General features: G+C 38.7%; 1 protein-coding gene across 2 annotated transcripts in view; it reads right to left on the bottom strand.

Moving 5' to 3' along the window:
* The window catches only part of VRK2 (VRK serine/threonine kinase 2), a 46,622-nt gene that overhangs the window by 14,739 nt on the left and 11,214 nt on the right, over window positions 1-20,669 (bottom strand). For both annotated transcript variants that reach the window (XM_080407928.1, XM_080407927.1), the window contains 5 exons: window positions 20,110-20,179; window positions 19,041-19,128; window positions 18,795-18,903; window positions 17,230-17,322; window positions 8,649-8,781 (listed from right to left, as the gene is read on the bottom strand). In XM_080407928.1, the coding sequence (XP_080264054.1) occupies window positions 8,649-8,781; window positions 17,230-17,322; window positions 18,795-18,903; window positions 19,041-19,117 (412 nt within the window). In that variant the 5' untranslated portion in view covers window positions 19,118-19,128; window positions 20,110-20,179. The remainder of the gene's footprint in view (window positions 1-8,648; window positions 8,782-17,229; window positions 17,323-18,794; window positions 18,904-19,040; window positions 19,129-20,109; window positions 20,180-20,669) is intronic.

The raw sequence follows: 20,669 nt of genomic DNA, 5'->3' as shown, positions 1-20,669 counted from the left end.
GCTACACTATCCCTTGGGTGTCATTTATTTTCTGCACTAGATTCAGCAACGTCCTAATGCAAGACTTGGCTCTCATATTAAAATAAAAACACAATCTCTACCACTTGCTGTTCTGTAGTGATTTCTTCAGCCATAAATCTCCTGTTAACTGTGGAACAACTCCATTCATACACATGTGTTCTCAACTCCTTTTTCCATTCTGGCAATTCCAGATTATAACCATATAATTCAGCAATTTTGATTGCAGATCCTCCAGTTTTCACACAATGCTTTTCTGGCACCTGCTTGTGTAAGATGGGCTACAGAAAGTGGCATTCTGAGAAAAACTGTCAAAATAACAATGGACCACTTTTTTCCATTGAGGGACTAATTGATATGAATCTGTAAACTACGCTAAGTCAAACAGATTTCAGAAGCTCGCCTAGGACAACTCATTTTCTGACAAAACTGTCCCCCCAGAGGGTAGAGTTTACTTTGCAGTTAACAGTTTGACCATCACTAATTACCCTCTCACTCACATGCAGATATCTTCCAGCCATTTACTGACTAATACTAGAGCAAAGCCTTCAAAAATAGGGAGATAGGTGCAAGTAAGACTTTACTGTAACAAGTAGTCAGCTAGGGAAGAAAAAAAAAAAAAAAAAAAAAAGTACATGTAACGAAGCCATACATCACTAAAAAATAAAAGGGGAAATGTTTTACAGAGAGATGGTAAACTCCCATATCACTTTATCTCCCAGGTCACTGCAAGCGTTACTACATAAAGACATTTACATGTGTTTTTCATAGAACCACATGAAAATGTCAGCGTTTGATTATTTGACTGTACTAGCCTATACTTTGTCTGCTCTTTTGCCACCTTTGTATTAGAGATGCTAACTTAAATCATTTACATTCTTATTTAAAAAGTATTCAACTATCTAATCTTTAATGAATTAATATTATCTATGAACAATGGAATAATTAATTTTCACCTCAAAGAAAGCACCAATACATAAGTTTCTGCTATATGTTTACTTGTAAAAATAAATCTGCTAATACAATTGACGTTTACAAGAATTCTTGATAAACATCAACTGAGAGAAGTCAATCTGGCTTCATTTTAAATGTGATAGCCATGAAAAAATAAAACAATTCTGCTTGATAACTTGTCACTGCTACAAGAGCATACATTCAAAATAGTACTTATTTAAATCAAATTCTCTTTACTTCTCTGTAGACTAAAAACTTTTTTTTTTTCTATAATAGATATTTGGGTTCTGCGTTTCTATTCACCAGGATTTTTTTTATTATTATCTTAGTCTCAGATGAAATACTATTTAATGAGAACATGTTGGTGACATTTTATTTCACAGTATTTTTATAGTTTCATTTTTTAATTTGAAGATTTAAGGCCTGATTCTGTCCTCAGTCCTGCCAAGATAAATCAGGAACAACTCCACTGAAGTTAATGAATTAACAACCTGTCAATGAAATCAGTCAGGCCACAACAAGTTTTATATACACCACAACCATATACTCAACATGCAGGCACAGGATTCAACGATAACTCAGAACAACATAACTGAAGCAATTCACTCTGAGAAGAAAATACATTATGTATCACTGTATACTGAATTTGGCAGCTATCTGAGCCCAAATTTATATTCAGATTACTATTTCAAAATAGATCATAAATGACATCACACTGGCCACAATATGCTCTCAAAACTACACCGCTCCCAGGAACTCATCTGAAACTCATGTAAAAATGGGAGTTTTCCTTTACGGCTCTTGTTAAGCTAACTTTCTCAAGCCTTTGCAAAGATCTAGGAGACTAACGAGTGACATATGAAATGTTCTTCTATTATTTTTAATTAGCACTGTTACATTATAATTTCACCATTAGTGTTTCTTTAGATTGGAAGCTTTTCATTAAAAGGATCATTTTAGTTGCTCATATTGCATCTACATGCAGTAGAACCTCCAATTCTCACTGGCATTACAGCATACAAATTAATGTTAATTCACAAACAAATATAACTCATACCACAGTCATTAATCCAAAAGCCCATAAAGGAAAGGAGTGTTAACATGACCATGGAGAAATATAATTATGTTAAAAATATATCATCACAATGTTTTAATAGATGAACTAAAAGTGATATAACTTCTTAGTTCAAGATTGAGATGATAAAAAAACCAGGCAAATACAAGACTTGTCAAAAATCAGTGCCTCTATTAAAGGCAGGGGAAAGGAAAAGACAAAAAAAAAGGCTGCTAATGAAGCATTGCTTCCCCAAGATACTGGTCAGTCTGAGAGTTCACCGCAGCAGGATAGCGACTAACTGAATAGAGCGGGTTGCTACGGGGAAAAGGTTAGACAAATAGAGTTACATTTACAATAAATGTTAATGCTTGGAGGCCATTCTGTACAGTTATCCAGTTTCAGGCAGGGCAACTGTCAGCAGGGGCCAGGAACAACCTCCCTTCCCCTCACACACAGTTCTGCACCATTAGCTTGGCATGTTGCTGAAGTACTCACTGACAATAACCACCACCACAGAACGCTGGAAGGAAAAACCCAGTACAAACACGGTCTCACCACAACTGTACTACAGCTCTTCCAGAGAACTCAGTCTGGGACATGGCGACAAGCCACTTGTCCGGTGCCAGCTATGGGCTCTCTTCTAAACTTGGACCTTACAGCTATACTCAACTGCTCATACAGCTGATCGGCACGAAACATACTGCAGCACTGGCAGAAGTTCCCGCAGTTGTTCCCAGGGGGGATACAACTGTCACTCTCCAGCACTGACCTCGCCTTGGGCAGTCACAGAGGTGCCGTGCTGACAATACTGGCCTCACAGTCCTGAGGACTCGCGCCCTCTCAAAGGCAGCATCAAAGCTGGCAACCAGCCCAAACATCAGCACTGCTCTTGTCAGTCATGGGATACAGTCCCAGCACAGCAGTTGGATAACTCGTTTCAAAGCCCACAAAAACAGCAACGCTACTGCTGCTGTCCTGATGCAGCCAAACTCACGAGCACACAGTGAGCCAGCAGGTCTTAAAGGCCAGAAGTTCCCAAACTGTGATCCTCAAACCTCTTCACAACAGCAGAGCTTTCCTGGACAATCACAACCGCCTAATGTGCGGGTGCAGGCACGTGCACAGCAGCCTGCAAACAAGCAGTTACATGCACCCACGGACCAGCAGGGTGTAACTGCAGAGCCTCCCTGTTTCCCCACTTGCTCTGCTGCAGCCATAATAGAAGAGTACAGCCAGCTGCAGGATTCTCCTCTAAACATGAAGAGAGAATGCATAATCATCAGGATGGTGGAATGGGATGTGCTGAAAGGAAGAGGGCTGGGGTCCTGATTTGGTGGGGAGACGTTTATGCAGTGGGAAGTTTAGAAGATGCAAGGGAACTTCACCACAAGATCTGAGTGGGAGATAAAATAGTGGTGGCAAGAGGTGCAGATACCTGGTTGGAAGTAAAATGTTCCAAGCTTGCAGCGAGGAGAACTTGTGGCAGGAGAGTGGGGACAGGAAGTTTTACTCTTCTTTCACATCTGTGTGGCAGAAAAAAAATCACAGAGGTAAGGGGCTGACAGGTAGGGGCTGACAAGCAGCTGTGAGATTCACTAACTTTTTGAACTCATGGCGTAGAGAACAACAACAGCCAAAATTAAACAGCCAATTCCCAGCCACACTCATCAGTTCTGCTAGAAAGTTGTGAGGCTCATCATCTTATTTTGCCACTTCTGGACATTCTTGGCAGGACCCAATAAGCTTACAGAGGTGGTTATAGGAACCTGTTCAATCTTATCTTCACGAAAGCCCCTCTTCTTTCACTTACAATGACCTCCTACTCCTTCTTCTGCTGGGCGCATATTTCTAATCGAACACTCAGAAACTAAAATATCTTTTTACTTATTTTACACTGCAAAGTTCCACCCATTTTTTGCCAGACCGGTTATATTTTCCTTTTATTTTTAGGATTTACAGTTTGTCCTGCACACAGTCTTTGGGAAAGGCATACCAAACTACAGCAAATCAATAATTCATTTGACCAACAAAAAAATCCAGCAGGCTCCCTCTGAATCCTAACTATACATGGACAGATGCCAAATAAACCTCTTGATCCAGAGCCATTTAGAGCTCTGTTCTCTGGAAGCCATGCAGGCTTAGAAAGGGCGTGTTTCCAGGCATTGGTGTTTGTATTCTTACACATCCTTCCTCACAAAAGGAACTCCGTGTATATTCTAGTCAACTCCCGCATATAAAAGAAAAAGAAAAACGGACAAGCATCGAGCTATGTTCTTAATATCAAATTGCAACAGTTCTGTCAGACCAGTGGGGAAAATAAGAACAAGAACTGCAGAGCCTTCCCTACAATCAGCCCAATGCCTGCATTGCCCTGTACAAACAGTGTACAAGCATTTGGCTGGACCTCCAGGAGCACATGTTGCAATAACCCAGTGTGAGGGGCACAAAGAACTGGCTGAAAAAAAGACATCAAACATAGCTGGAACTGCCTTCCCCTAATACTGAAAATGAAAACAGGCACACACTCTTTTGCTTGATGAAACCAGCTCAGGCAAAACATATTCACCAGCTACCAAAAAGTGACAACCAGTAGGAGGCAAGCGTCATCAGATATTCTACTTCTCTTTAAGGCTGTCAGAAGTCCCACCGCTGTCTTAAGCAGCCTTTACTATTCCAGATGTAAATAGAAGACCTGCAAGGATTTTGGTAGGCCCTCTATCCAATGCGAGAGATGGCAAAACTGCTAATAGTTACTGTGAACCATTGTTAAAAGGAAGAGGAGAGTCATCTTGAAATCGATGGCAAACACAAATATATGCTGGAGGGAATTCAACATAGACAGTTCATATTCTTATGTTCATCAATGATAGCAAATTAAAACTGGTCTTATGCACTCAATGCACAGGACTGGAGTATTTAAAAAAAACTCAATATGTTAAGCGCAGTATATCTCCAGAGAAATTAGGTATTGACTGCATGCCTCAGTGAGTAGAAAATCTACAAAAATCCATAGCAGACATTGATCCAAATATTACTTTCTAACACTAACTATGTAACAATTTTTTAAATGTACACTGGGTGCAGATATAATTCTCTTTAATTATCAATCAACAAACAAAAATGTAATACTGTTTATACAGTATGGTCTTTAAAAATGAATATAATGAATACACTCAAATACTACACTAAAACTAATAGTGCAGCTGTGCTACATGAAATTTGCTGCAAGATAGAAAGGTTTTAAATTTAAAAACCCCACATGCTGGTTGCAGTGAGATCCAGCCACCACATACAGAAAAGCTGATGGTGTGGGTCAGATCACATGGCAAAGGCCAACTCGGGTATCAACTTGGTTCAAAGTGAACCCAAGACACAGACAGGGGATGTAACTGGTTGTGATGAATACTTGCAGACACCCGACAAGTCTGGAAGCCTCCAGGCAGCACTACAGCACAGAAGAGCCAGCCTGTGGGGCCCACATGCGCTGGGCAGAGCACAGGTGAGCCACACAAACTAAAGCCAGAACCAACACAAAATGCTGAGGCATGAGGCAGGGGAGCTGCTCCCATCATTTTCCAGCACAGGGATAATTCCTTTTCAGTTCCAGCAACAAGGTCAAAGCCACCAGCACCACCAGCATACACTGGCACATGCTAAAGTACGTTGTTTGAAGGCAGTGATTTGTCATCAGCTGCCACAGAAATGGCACACTCAACTCAGCCCTTATCAGCTGTCAGAAGAATATGGACTAATTCTACCACCCAGAAGTGTCACCACACAGTGGCCGCTAGTAGGAAACTTTCTGGATCTCTGTGGACTGCATAATCTCTACACCTGATGAACTCCATAGATAGTTTGGGGAATAAATAGGCATGCAGCTGGGTTAAACTCTCGATTCAACTAGGGAAACACCAGTGTTGATTTAAATTAATGGGAAGCGGTTGCATTTGATTGGCTTTATGCAAGGGGGTTATCAGCTTCAAGTATTGCCAAGAGCCACTTTTGAAAGCAACAAATTTGTAATTTTGTTGTAAGTTCCAGCATGTACCTCCAATAGGTGTATATACTGAGGCAGCTCCTTTATGAGCAAGTCAAAGTGTTCTCATTTGTCTAGCTCAATACAGTGACTGGTATAGTCAAGGTTTCTGAGATTGGAGATATTTATGTTGCCATGTATGTTCAGGAAATGACCTCTGGAAAGGACATCATTTATATAAAATAACATTTAACAATTAGAACTATATTCCAAGAGTATTTAAATAAAAAAATACTCTACCAGAATGAATGCTGTCTATGCAGCTTTTATTTGCCAACAGTGAAGCTAGTCTTCAAACACTTTTCATAAGCGCACCCCACCTCACTTGGTACATGGGATTGTGCCGAGACTCAATCATGAGTTGGGAGCACAGAGATTGTTGAGCAAAGCAGCCCTTTGCTCCAGCTGTTGGAAGTCTTTCAGTATCCTGAAACATCTCCACAAATTTAAATCTCACAAGAGATGACTTGAGGGAAACCAGTCACTGTGTTCTGCCATCCAGACCTGTGCAATCTCCAACAGAAGTCGCTGCAGATGCATATTATCCCTGGGATGCTGACAGACCTGCTGCAAATGGGAAACACTGGTGACTTGACCTTAATGGATTCAGGCTGTTACAAAGTCAGAGCTGAGGCATTCAATGTGAATAGCTTGGATTCTCTGCAACATACCAGATATCACATCGTGTTCTGCAGGCTTTTCCAGCAGAAGCATCAGAAAAATCCATGGATTTTCTGTTTGCAGCTACTAACAAGCAAAAAATTTTCTAGTGTAAGATGGGGGTAAGCTCACCCAAGCTATCCTTCTGAATATTTTGTTTTCTGGAGTCCTCTGCTTTTTGCCCATTCTGTCATGGCTTTAGCTACTTGACCGGGTGATCTATCCCACAGATTGCAGAAGACAACAACTTAATTAACACTTGCATTGTGCACACCTTTTGCACAATGTTGAAAGTTGAAAAATTTCCCTAGACTTTCAAATAAAAGGAATTATCTGTCCTGTAATCACATGCCCATCAACAGATACCTGCCCACGAGAAACAAGCTGCTATAACTATCCAACTGTCAAATCGCAAATACTCCAGCTTCTACCTGTTCTTCAAACACCATCCACATCAAACACTAGTACACAGCCACATTGCTCACGCTACCAGGGAAAGCAGCCAGCCAGATCTCCAGAAAACACACTGTATGCTTGGGAGGGCTAGAAGAGTCTGAAACAGATGCCCTCTTCACCACAGAATATTTTTTAGCAGGTGAAATTGTGCAATTGTCTTAGTAGCAAATACTTGACAGTCTTATTTCATTTTTCCTAATGACCAAAGTTAAACGACTGCAGGTTTTAACAGCGCCGGCAAATTATCAAGACCCTCTACATTACATGGTCAATGGTCCTTTTAATAGAAAAAGCAATAATATACAGTTGTTTGTGCCAACTAAAACTCATTAGAAAGTATTAGTTTAAGGTAACAGTTCAGCAGCTATTAACAAGCACAAATTTCCACAGTTATCGCTTGTGACACTATGATACTATCAAAGCTGGCAGCAGAAAACCATTCCTTTTGTTTTAGAAGATCTTGGTGGGGGGGAGAGGGGGGAATACGGGAAAGAAAAGTTAACAAAAACACTGTTTCATAGCAAGAGTCGAAGTTTTTCAATAATCACCATTTTTTTCACTAGCATAACATTAGAATTGACTTTTTGTCTTGCTGACATAGCAACTAAGAAAGTTGTGTTGCATTGACCATATTGATTGTGAACAATGCAGCCATCAGTGGGACTCTGCACCATATATTTTCGATATTGACCTCCCATTCCCTTTTCCATGGCTCTATGGGTCTGCTATTGGATTTGAACTGCAGTGTAATAAACAGCTAAGGTTTAATTAATGGTAAATGAATACAAGACATAGGTTATGACTTTAACTAATTAGGGAATTGTTGAATTAAGTCTGCCTTGGAATGCAAGGCAGTACAATCAATATCCAATAAAAGGACTATGTATGTAATTTACCTGCAAATGTGTTTCCAATACCATCAAAGTGAGTTTAAATAAGTAAGATATATGAAAGGTTACTGGAAAAAAGATTTCAAAAAGTTAACACTTTATGGCTTCCAAAAAGGTTTTTCTCCTTGCAGAAGGAATGTCATCTTGAAATATCCTCTCATAACACAGATGGTGACACTCAGGCACAGCTCTCCCTAAAGGACAGTGCAGACTCAAAACATTTTTCCTTGACAATGCAACATTAGTAAATATTGCCTCTGCCTCTACAGAGTATAGCAAACACAAACCACTACTCCCAACACGAACCAATTAAGTTTAATGGCAAGCTCTTCTTAGGGTCCACCTTCCAGCACCATACATGCAGCAGCCTTTCAGTTTTAATCAAGCTGCCCCCCTTCCCCCACCAGCCCCGGAGAAGCATTCCCAGGTACAAGAAGAGGTCATCACACAAGGGTCTGATCAACCCTGAGCAATACCCAAGACTACTTCTATTGTATACATCAGCTCACACAGCCTGATTACTCATTCTGTAATCACTCCTCTGAAATAAAAAAAAAAAAAAGAAAAAGAAACCTACCTACTCCCTTGTGGGCATCTATGCTGGTAAACTCTATTGTCCCATTATGGCCCTTCCTAGGATTTTCCTGATACTGTTTGTGGTTCCCATTGGGACAATATCTGTAGGAAAGTCCATAATCTGCAAGATAAACCTGGAAGACATGAACAGACAAATGAATAATGCTTTTGTCCTTTGAAAGTATAACCTTTATAATTAAGTCTTAAGAAACTGATAGGTTAAGGACAGCCTTAGATCTAAATTTTATTAAACCAAATGGTGCCTCAGGATAAAATATGTACAGCTGGGGGCTATAACAGCTGCCCTCCCCATTTAAATCCTTCCACTACTATACTCTTACCTTATTTCAGAGTTGAGGAGAATTTCAGTCTTTTTATTTTGTTCCTAAGCTCTCTCCTCTCCAGGTGGGCACCTAGACATCATAAACTGCAATATGCCTTTTATGTATCCTCACGTTGCTTTTGGGACCCCTTCCCCTACTTACTTAAACAGGCACATACACACCTCTGTTCAAATTTTCCATCGGCTGAGACTGTACAATTTCATAACAGCAGTGCAACTCAAAAGCCAACCAGAGGAAGTGAGAGGCAGCAGCTTGCAGCAAGACTGGACACAGAGCTCTAGGGCTAACAGGGACCATGCCCACAGGGCTGCTGGGCATTAGCCTAACTATAGTCTCATTGTTTTGAATGTCAGTCAGTAACTTCACATTGGCAATAACTATTTAAACATAAAGTGTAAGATAAAGCAAAGCAAAATAAATTACCTCCTCCCCACCCAGAAAGCAATCTTAGGAAATCACTCCTGAATTTACAATACATTTTGAAAAGGCACAGAGCCAGATTTCACTCTCAGTTACTCTGAAGCATGGAGCTAAATCAGTGTAAGAGAAAAAAATTGGGTCCCTACTTGAGCAGCAAGCTCATGCATTCTGCCACATTTACCCTTCCATCCTGGCACAGGTGATTTTTTTTTTCTTTCCCCAAGATGCTTCAGTATAGGTACCTAAAGAACCACAGTTCTGAATGACATATCTGGAATACGCACTTGCATAATCTCGGGACTTAACTGCAAAAGTATTAAGTGACTTTAAAACTTAGTCTTGCAAACTTTTATGGTATTTTGAAACTGAAAACAGAACAGCTCAGGACAGCTGAATTTTACTTTCCGTTCTTCTGCTTCCTGTCAAGACAAACCTGAACATGCAATCTGGCTCCTACCCCTCTATTTCTCTATAGACAGTGCATGCAGTACTGCATCCGTGTCAGTTCTGCCACTCACATAATTTAGATTAAGGGCACAAGTCCACTCCATGAAGTTCAGATTAACACGTTCTACCCTCCAACAGGGGTAGACTTAATACATTCACATGGTCAATTACTGCATTGCAGCCGACGAGCAGTAACTTGTTGAAAGCAGTGGAATCTAATCACTCTGTCCATTCCACAATATCCCACAGGTTATTTTCTCACTTCAGCCTGTCCTTTGCCCCTTACATTGACCAGTTCTCACATCAGGTAATTGGCCTTTTTTTTTATAAATATCCAAGTATGGTACTTCCACTTTAAAAAGAAAACAAAGAAAAAGCTACAGATTGCTACTATATTGCCAAAGGAACTGATCTCTGGGACAAAAGCTACATCATACTATATTAAAAAGAAAAACTTCTTCTTATTCAAACCTTAGTTTTGTCTCCTGTCACTAAAAAACAGCTTATCTTATAAAAGTCTAACATAAACTCTGCTGGCACTTACTTGTAATTTAATTATGTCACTCCTGGTAGAGGAAACAAACAAAAAATCCTCAAGAAAATTTAACGCATTATTTTGTAGCACATTCTGTTGAACTACTGATTCCTGTTTGTGCTCCAGGCGGCTTCAAATCCTGGGATGGCTGGTCTCTTGGTTTTACTGTTTCTGCTGCAGGATCTGTGCTTATTTGGAGCGTGTAAGCTGGGATGCAGCACTCACTTCCTGCAGGGTGATGGCTTTTAAGATTACCGATGATGTTTTTCACCTGACAGACTATACAAACTGTGAGACAAGATTAAAGACTGTAGGCACATTTAGAAAATCTGGAACGAGGCAAAAACTTTGTTGGGTTGACTGATTTGATTTTCTCCTGCATCTGTTCTCCAATGTATTTCTGATGCTCTGGTACCTGTCCTAATTGAGCCCACAGTCAGTGTGATAGAACTAAGTTGAACTACCCTAATATCAAGTTTTCAAGTCTTCTGCATCCTTTGTGGGCTGGGAAGGACAGAGCAGGCTAGAAGGTGTATTCTTCCCATGCTAAGTGGTGCATTTTGGATTTTGCTTGGCTATAGATTTCTGACGTACAGTTGACCAGAGTAAGATGAAATTCAGAGCGGATTTCAACCTTTAAAAATTGAGGCTATGCCTTATATTAAAATGAAGTTTTTAACTGTTAGAAAAAACAATACAACAAAAGCTTCTCTGCCAGCTTTCTGGTTCTGCCTGGGCTGGGAACGCTAGCTAATGTGATAGACACTCCCATATGGCAGCCCAGCCTTGGGGGTCTTTCAAACTATATTAACAACAGGGTATCTAGAAAGTAGCTACAAATATTTGCTAGTCAAACTTGAACTATGTAAAAAAGTTACCAGTTATCCTGCAGATGAATCATAGTAACTAGGTACTCTTAATCCATTGTTAAGCAACAGATTTGCTTAAAATACTTTCTGTAGTAGTATCAGCAGAGCAGTTTTAAATTTATACTGAAAAAAAACTTTTAAAAGCAAGAGGTAGCTTTAGGTTATCCTGCCTTGACTGATGGTGGCAAGACCTGTAAACCAAGAATCAACCACTTCTTAAAGCCACTTACATGCAATTGTAATAACTTCTATGACTGCACCACAGTTTGCTCCCAAAGTTGGTCATGAGTGTCACTGTTCAGCTTACTTCTGGCTGTGCCATTTATCATTTCCACAACTTTTGCATCAAATTTTTTCCACAAACATGCAACTGATGGTAGCCTCCCAAAGAAAAGCCTCTTGGCTACCAACAAAAGTCAATCCCCTTCAGCTTGTACAAAAGCAGCAATGCACTATTACAACCTTGTCACAATCATTATCAGAATGACTACATTATTTTAAATTACCATTAATTTCATTTCATCAATTCTCATTATAACCCTTTCATCATTAAAAAGATATATAGTTCTTTATAGCTAATTGTCACTTTTTGATAATGTAACACAGTATGCCCTTCCAAATTTGCTCAGAACCAGTGGGTAGGGGTAGTTAATGAATTTGTAGGTGGTTGCACGTTTTTTAAGGGTATAGGGAGGGGAAAGAAGATGAATATTAAAGAATATTGAAAAAAATTAAGTCAGCATTAGTCTGTTTTTCCATACCATAAATATTTTTCATCTGCATGCTTTTTTTTGGAACAACAAAACAAATAAGAACAAAAAGAGAACAAAACACACCCGGAGCAAGACAAACAAGACACTTGAAAAAAGAAATGTTAACATGGATGATGAAGGTGCAAGGGCAACACAAGCCTAAAACAGCTGGGTTTAGCTGTGTTACATTGTACATCCCTTTCCACACACCTACTTAACACTTGGTTTTGCTCGTTTTCTCTTTTTTTACACACCCCTGTCCGCACTACACTCAGCAGTTCTTAGCACAGTGAGTTATTAATAGATTTTGTTATAAATTAGGAGCCAGATTTCTTGCCTTCACACTTAATTTCATGCAAACATGAATGTGCCCATCTTATTCAACCAAACAGCCACACAGGCGCAAATAATTATGTGCACAATCAACCAGCTGTAGATTCAGCAGTCCTTGTCCTTTCTGTGCAAGCCTCCCTCGCTGTGCTTTGTATCTGAAATGCTAAATATCTGCTAAACATATAAAATTCTTACAACCTGTAATACATTATAATATATAAGTGCACTGATCTGGGAGGTCGTAAGCCTGGCACTTTGGATTCTCACAGTATTTTCTTTATCTCGAAGTACACATAGCAGGAGTTATCGCTGAAAGGGTAACAATACAGTGATTTTCTTTGTACATTTTCTTTCCAGTGGTTCTGTTACTAGGCTTATGTAATGCACAATAAATAAGTAGACACCTACTAATAAGAGGCAGATTGGTTGCTAATGGCCATAGTGCTGTCAACTTCAGCTGGACACTACACTTAGAAAAGGCTAAAGGTAAACTGAAGTCCATCCTGGGATATGAAGTCCAAAATGTAGTGTTTGGGACAAAAATAGCATCTTTCACAAAATAGAAGCCAAGGTAGAAGGAAAGCAGGTTAAAACAAAGGAGAGAGAGGAAGAAATCTTGTGTGACTTTGGTGGCAAGTCCCAATGCTGGAACCAATTGAACCCCAAGGTATTTGGGCCATTACTACAGGAAGAAATTAAACCAGTGTGAACAGTTCTATCCACACAGAGCAGTAGGACTGATGAAAGAAAACTAAGGCCATCTGATTGAGAAGTTACATCTCACATCAAGGGGCTAGCCAGCATCCGTAAGTTAAAACTCAACTGTTTCTGTATAGTATCTCTGCATGCTGCATCCTTCCTAAAAACACGCAAAGGAGAACAGAAAAGATTTTCACTTCTCTAGATTCATCTGCTCTTTAGCAAATCTGTCATACAGGACTAATGAGCAGGAATCACAATGATTCACCTCGCAATTAAAAATGGCTTAAAGTTGGAATTTTTTTCATGCATGTTTTTCCCACATGATCAGTGTGTGAGCTTTGTATCTTCTATACTGGTCCACTGAAAGCTGGTCTTAAAAATGTAACAATTTGAAACATTTTTGTATTCTTATTTTTTCCTTTTCACAGTCAGGGCTATCTATGATAATCAAGTCTGAGTTTTATTCTATGACTACCTTTTCTAAGGAACACTTAAAATCTAAATCAGAACTGAAGTGCAAATGCAATGAAAATCTACAGCTTAAAAACCCAAATCGTCCACTTCTGGTGCAGACTTGAGTCTGCAATATTGCAGCATGTCTGCCCATATATTCCATGGGGGAAAAAGAAAATACTACAAAGTAATTGTTTTGAAGAGGCATTCTTCCAAGCCTCATTTCATTTATTAAAAACTCTGACTTTAAGCTTTTGTCTGATGACCGCTTGCCTCTTTTAATAGTTCCACAATTTAAAAGGGTTTAATGGATTTGAATTTCTTTTTTAGAGTCTGTATCAATAATGTTTCTTCTGCTTTATCATACAGTTGCTACTATGCACCAAATTATCTTTAACTTGCTGCAATACAGTGCTTCACTTATTCTGTAATTTATAGGTATGATCACTTCAAGTTTTCTTTCAGGCCTCTCCGAGATTCATGGGCTATGTACTTCCCTCAGTACATCACTCCTATTCTGTCAGTCATTGTGCTGGGCCCATGTTCAGAAACATATTGACTAGAGAATTGATCTTTTGACCTGTAACTCACTGAATGGCCTCGCTCCCTTCTATTGAATAGATCTGCAGCAAGCTGCTCTTTGAGGTCAGTTGATTCTGATCTTCTAACCATTTCTAAACATCATTTGAAGGTCACAGAGTGACAGGACCTTTACTTTATTTGTTTCTCTGCCTTGCCACAGAAGGTAGGGGATAGCAGTATGGATTTCACATGTTCTTTCAAAAAGGGGACTACGATATTTATTGGCTGTGGTGTGAATTTACCAGGTTAATTTACAGAAGGCAGAGAGTAGCAGCAGAAAGTCTAAAATAGAAAAATGATCTTTTTTGAAACTGCAGGAAGTCAGCCACAAATTTACACATAGAAGTATACATGAACAGCCATTAAATGACAAAAAAAGAAGTAAAGTTGAGTATAAAGGTACAAACGCTTATGTCTCTTCACCAAAACATAATATGGAAATATATTTTGAACATATACCTATATATAGTTTTTAAGAGATTAGCAATGGGTTTCTTTAAAAAGAACATTTCTTATTTATTTTCTCTTAAAATCATAGATCCTAAAGAACAAGAACCCACTAGCATAAAATTCTTAAAAAAACCTCATCACAGAAATCGTTAGGTCAGACAGCTTTATTATGCCAACTCCCAGTGGAGCTACAGGTCTCTCAGCTTGCATTCCTGAGCCTGAGTTTGCCACTGGCTAGATGCTCTCACTCCCTATTTATGAGATTAGTTGGATCACTTTACCTCCTTGTCTGTTGATTTAACAAAAAACAAGAGCAAGGCAATCTAGCCATCCACCATTTCAGCAGAGAGAGAAGGCTGGACAAAACACCTCACAGGCATTTGGTAGCAATAACAGTGTCTGAGGTTTTATCTAAAGTGTTTAAGCTTACTAGAAGATTGTCAAATTAAAATACAGCATCTCCAACAGTTTAGAGGATACAGGACAGAATATTCCATATTATGGTCTAAATATTTAGTCAGTGGTAATGCTCCACAGCTTCCCAAAATACCATTCTGGTAAATACATAATACTTTCAGCTCACCAGCATGTTATAAAGACAGCCTGATTTGTAGAAAAGGCTGTTGCAGCATCACCAAGCCTTACATAGGAACTGGACACATTTGGAATAGGAAGAAGCAACTTTCATGGCAAAATTACATGCAAATTGATGGCACATGCAAATAGCTAAGACATGATAAATGCAAAATTGTCTGTGCAAGTACACATTTACAGTTCTGAATACCTGAATCTAAGCAAGAATATTGTCTAGTACTGCTCCTAAGCCAGGTAAAGAACATTTATTGAAGTATAAGGGCAGATGGCACATCAGAGGCAACAATTCCAGGGGAATTAGTGGCATATGTAGATCTGCCAATTTATAAGTTTTAGCTGTGGTGTTGGTAAGATTATCCTTTCTTTTCATGCCCCAAAAGACACAAAGCATACATGTTTCAAGATACTGTGCAAGCTGTGTCCAGAAAATATTTTTTTATTGAGCCAGAAACAGTCCCACTAAGCCATCTACCCTGCTGGGTAACCTAAATATAGTACACATTACCTTTAAAATATATTTAGAAATAATCACCACTGTCTACGTGATTGTAGACTGGTATGGTATAGTTATCACAGCTTCAGTGAAATCAGCAGACCTGTGGCCACTTGCAGAATTTCTGAGGTCTGTGACCAGGAAGTTTATCTGATCAGCTCTAAGTATTCTTAAGCATAATAGAGAAATGAAAGTTTAATTCATACCTTACAAATATTAGACATTCTCTTCTGTTAGCTCTTCAGAATTAGAATGTGAACTTTTAAAAAAGTTTTATAGAATACTTTCAGTGGAGAAGGAATTTTACTGAAAGAAAATTCTACACAAAACCTCTCAACAGTAACATACACTTCGTACATATTTGTTTGTACTTACTTTGTAAGTAGCTCCTAGCTACTGGATACAATGGAATATCTATCGATTTCTTTTATTTAATAAATATAATTTAAATTATATTTCTACCTAAAGCCTCTGTCCAGTAACTCACCTTATTTTTAATCTGGCAATGAATTTACTACTCACGAAAACCAAATACTAGTATAGCATGATCTTCATGCAGACAACATGAAAAACAAAACAGAAAACCACCCTACAATCTGGCTAGTTCAAAAGCAGCTGATCAAAGTCAGCTACATGTCTTAAAATTTTATGATTACTGTAAATGGACACTTCCAAAATGATTTCAATGTGAAAAACAGCAGCATATCTTGCTGTCATAAAAATACACAATAGCCAAGACAAAAACAGTCATTTGAGTTATGTTAAGGGGTTTGGGTAGCATATCATTTTGCCTGTAAACAGCTTCCCTCTTTGGATTCAGCAGGCTGGTAAACACCATAAACTGAGATTATGTACTGGCTGCTACCACTGTCTAAAACCGTGGTTGTTTTAAACAGCCATAATAGTTTTTAAACTATGTGTTCTAGAAAGCTGAAAAGTTCAATTGGACTCAACCATTTAACTTGAAACTTGTAAAAAAGCAAATATAGTTCAACAGTTCAACTTCCAATGGCAGTGAGCTGTTTTGCAAGACCTGTTTCTTCATCACTGCAGCAGAAAAACAAAAATTGAAAGAAGTACTGCTTAGAGCTAATTATAGTTAAGTGAAGTTAAAGATGTCCTTTTTTTCTAAATTTTTTTTTTCCAAGAAAAAAGCCTACTTAGATTTTATCAACTGAAGAAAAAAAAGACATCATTAGAGTATGTGAAGCGTGACAGAATCAAAAGGTTTATTTCAAAATGTTTCACCAAAATACCTCCATTTCAAGGCTAGTTTTAGGCTTTAGAGTGTCAGAGAGCAGCAACCTTAATCCTACTTACCTGTTATATCCCCTACAACGAGCAGTACATAAGAGTTAGTGGCATGGAAACACAATTCATTACTACCTTTGAAAGCCAGAACTCCCCAAGAATAAAATACAACAGGCCACATCCTTAAACTCTACTGATACACTTAAACTGGCATAACCTAGAACAGCAATTATGTCCTCCAACTTAGCCTCTTGATTAGTTTACCCTTTATTAATGCAGAATATAAATAACTTAAAACAATTAAACAGTTATAAACACATTAGAGTAACTGTGTAGAAAAGTTGTAAACATGCTTACCTCGTGTGGATTGGTGTAGCCCAAAAGTAGATTTGCTGCTTTAATGTCACCATGAACATACTCATTCTCATGTATATATTCCAAAGTATCCAACTAGGAAAGGATTTAGAACAGTAAAGAAAACATCATCATCTTCTCCACTCTGCTCCTAACCCTACCACCAAATATTTCTCACTTATACAGTGAAATCAAGGGCTACACAGACCGAGCTGACAAATTTGTTTTGAGTTAGAGCACTAGGATTACTCATTCTGTCCACAGGGTCTGTTCCCACCAGGCACATAGCTGATGGGAAATCATAAACAAGCCATACATTGCCATGAGTTATCTCTGTGTAACTGCCTGCGAGTATCAGCTTCTAAGGTCACAAAGCAAGAACGAAACTAGTACTTTATACTAGAGGAAATGCTGAGAACACCAAGCTCTTACAAAGAACATACTCAATCAGCCCTGAAGATTTATAATACATTTGATCCTGCCAGTTATTATATGACCTGCATTTCATATCACCAACCCCTTGCATCATCGTCCTTCTTCAGCTCCTTACTGAGTTACTAGAGCTCTAACTTACTAAAAAACACGGTTGCACTCAGCAACTCATAAAAAGGACAATCTAATCCTGGCTTTTGGAGTGTATGAACATGCTTACAAGTCTGTCAATTATGTGAATACAAAAGACCTTCACTTTTTTTTAATTATTAATATTTACATTAAAAGGAAACTTTGGAGGTGTCCAGTCTAAACCCCCTGCTTCAAGCAGGACTAATGTAAGTTAGATCATGTTGTACAATATATTGAATGGTCAGGTTTTAGAACTCCCCAAGGATGCATGTTTCACAGCCTCTGAGAAGCATGTTCGAGTGCTAAGGTACTCTGCAAAAATTTTTCCTTTATACTCAGAGTTCCTCTTCCTGCAACTTATGACCATTGTCTCTACTCCATTTGCTGTGCACCTCTGCTCAGTAACAGCGGTTTTTCACAACACAAATGATACTACAAAGGAGCACATATACAGTCTTCTGTTATGTGCCAGTCTACACACACTTGAAAACAAACCAGATAGTTTCAGAGTAGCCTAATCCTGGTCTGTACAACCAGTGCACTCAGCAAACACACTGAAAATTTTGCATTCAGGCATGCAATTGTGAACTTTGACAAATATGGATGTCTAATACAATACCCTTCAGACAGTGGGGAAAGAAGTAAAAATCAATACAAGTTAAAGTATATGAGAATAGGCTTACACATCTCAGTCTAGACACATTTTTAAGTGTATGGTCTATGTTTTTACCTATTAGAAAAAAAACTGGCTTGAGCCCACCATCTTCCAGTCTGCAGGGGTGGTCTTGGTTTTCTACTTAATACTCATCTGATGTAACAAAACAAAAAAAAAAACAAAACACACCAAAAACCCACAAACAAAAAAAACCCCATAGCATTCGTATGTCTAATTCTAAACTCAAGAACTCAAGAGCTATCTAAAGGAACTATATTAGAAAGGTAATTTTCTAGTTTAACTCAGCAAGTTTGAGACATAGCAATTTCCTCTCTCTCTCTGTACATACCATTCGTGCCCCAAGTTGCAGAACAGTCTCCTTCTTAAATCTGCTTCCACAATCTTCAAAGATTCTTTGAAGGTCTTCTCCTAGTCTCTCCATGACCATGAATCTATAGCTACCAGGAAATATATGAGGGATGAATCCTTTAAGACAAGACTGAAAGTTTGTGTCAAATTGAAAGGACTTATCTCCACTTTGTTGAAAAATGGATCTTCAATCAATTTGAGGCTTAATTACAATTAATCTTAGTACCTTTTCCCCTTGTACTCAGCCAAGCCTGATCCCCAAAACACTGGAATTCCTAAACATCTTATTTTCTTGAGATTCATCCATTTTCTTACTGTAACGATAAGAAAAAGATAACATTGGGTTAAAGGTAGCTAAAGAATTTCAGGTTTGGTGTGGAGGTTTTTTGTTGGCTTTGTTTCAGATATCAAGCCAAGACTTTGAATGAAACAATGAAACAAATAAGACCTGTTTGGCAGTTTGTCTAGCAAACAATTCAGATTGTAACTTTAGAATAAAGTTCTTGACATTCTGCAAATCAAGAAGCAGTGTTTTGTTCTAACGATGTAGCACTTTGTTCCCTTAGAAGGCAGGTAAGAAATTATCAATAGCTGAAGAAATAATTCCTTTAGAACAGGGGTCCTCAAACTTTTTAAACAGGGGGCTGCGCGCGTGGATGAAGTGGCAGGCAGCCATCTGTGGCTGCTTGGTTTCCCCTCTCAACCACTGGGGGGGGCGGGGGGTTCTGTAAATACCGGGGGCTGGATTGAGGCCCCCAGACCGTAGTTTGAGGACCCCTGTTTTAGAAGCTCTACTTTATTTGAGACAGAATGCTTCAAGCCATCAAAAGCGCTCAAGTCTACCAGCAATCTAAGCCATCTGAAATTACCATGAATAAATCACACCCATGCTTCAGTGTCTACAGAATCAAGTGCCTTGATTACTATTAAGTCCTGTGTTGATTACACACTTTTGGCTCTGCACATGGAAATAGTTACTAGCAGAAATACTGTCATCAATTAGTCCATGCAGTACCGCTGTTCTAAGGCTGGCCTCTCTCTGGAGCCCTTTCATGGTTGTGCGCTCTGAAGTGTGCATGTAACAAATCTGGCATGCTTCTGTTCTCCCTTCTGATCAGAAAGGACAAGCAAAGAAACCTATAGCAATCTAAATATACTACAGCACCAACCAGGACTTGTTCAGTGTACATGAAATGAGTCAGCTATCAAGCTCTAAAGCAACAGTTTTTATTAGCAGTAGTTAAACCCAAACTTGTTCTTAAATCTCCCTGAATCAGAACTGGTATATTACTTACTATGTTCTTGTTTTGCAGCCCTCTGGTAAAATTTCAGTTCGGAAAATAAGGGGCCATTTTCAAGATACTCCTATTGAGAAATAAATAAACTTAGTATCATTAAATGCATTAGAAACACAACAGTTTCTAAGGAAAATTGTATGAGACATTTTTTCCCCACCCCCCATATACCATGACTTCTGAAATGTAATTTTAATAAGTAGGTAAAAATGAAAATGTGTTGCCAAACAACTTTTCTAAACGACACAGATTCTTTCAGGAATTATTTAAGACACTATTTTCAGAAAAATTGTAGATCATGTATGTTTAAGTTCACAGTCTGATTTTCCTTACCAAACTGTTGAGGGCAGTAATCAAGGAAAGGAAAGAATCAAGTCAAGAAAATACTGTGTGTCATGGAAATGCCAAATGTACTCCCTAGAGGGAAACCGTATCAAGATATCAAAAATAGGGAAAAAACCAAAAGCCACAAGCCTGCAATACAGACCCAAGGCTCAAAATAAGGATAAATAATTAAGAGAAAGAACTGCATACAAGTTAACAATTTAGAAATGAGATTA

This window comes from Falco punctatus (genome assembly GCF_963210335.1).
Source record: "Falco punctatus genome assembly, chromosome: 12".
Taxonomy (NCBI): Eukaryota; Metazoa; Chordata; class Aves; order Falconiformes; family Falconidae; genus Falco; species Falco punctatus.
Note: the sequence above shows the minus strand (reverse complement) of the source record. Positions and strands in the feature narration are given on the sequence as shown.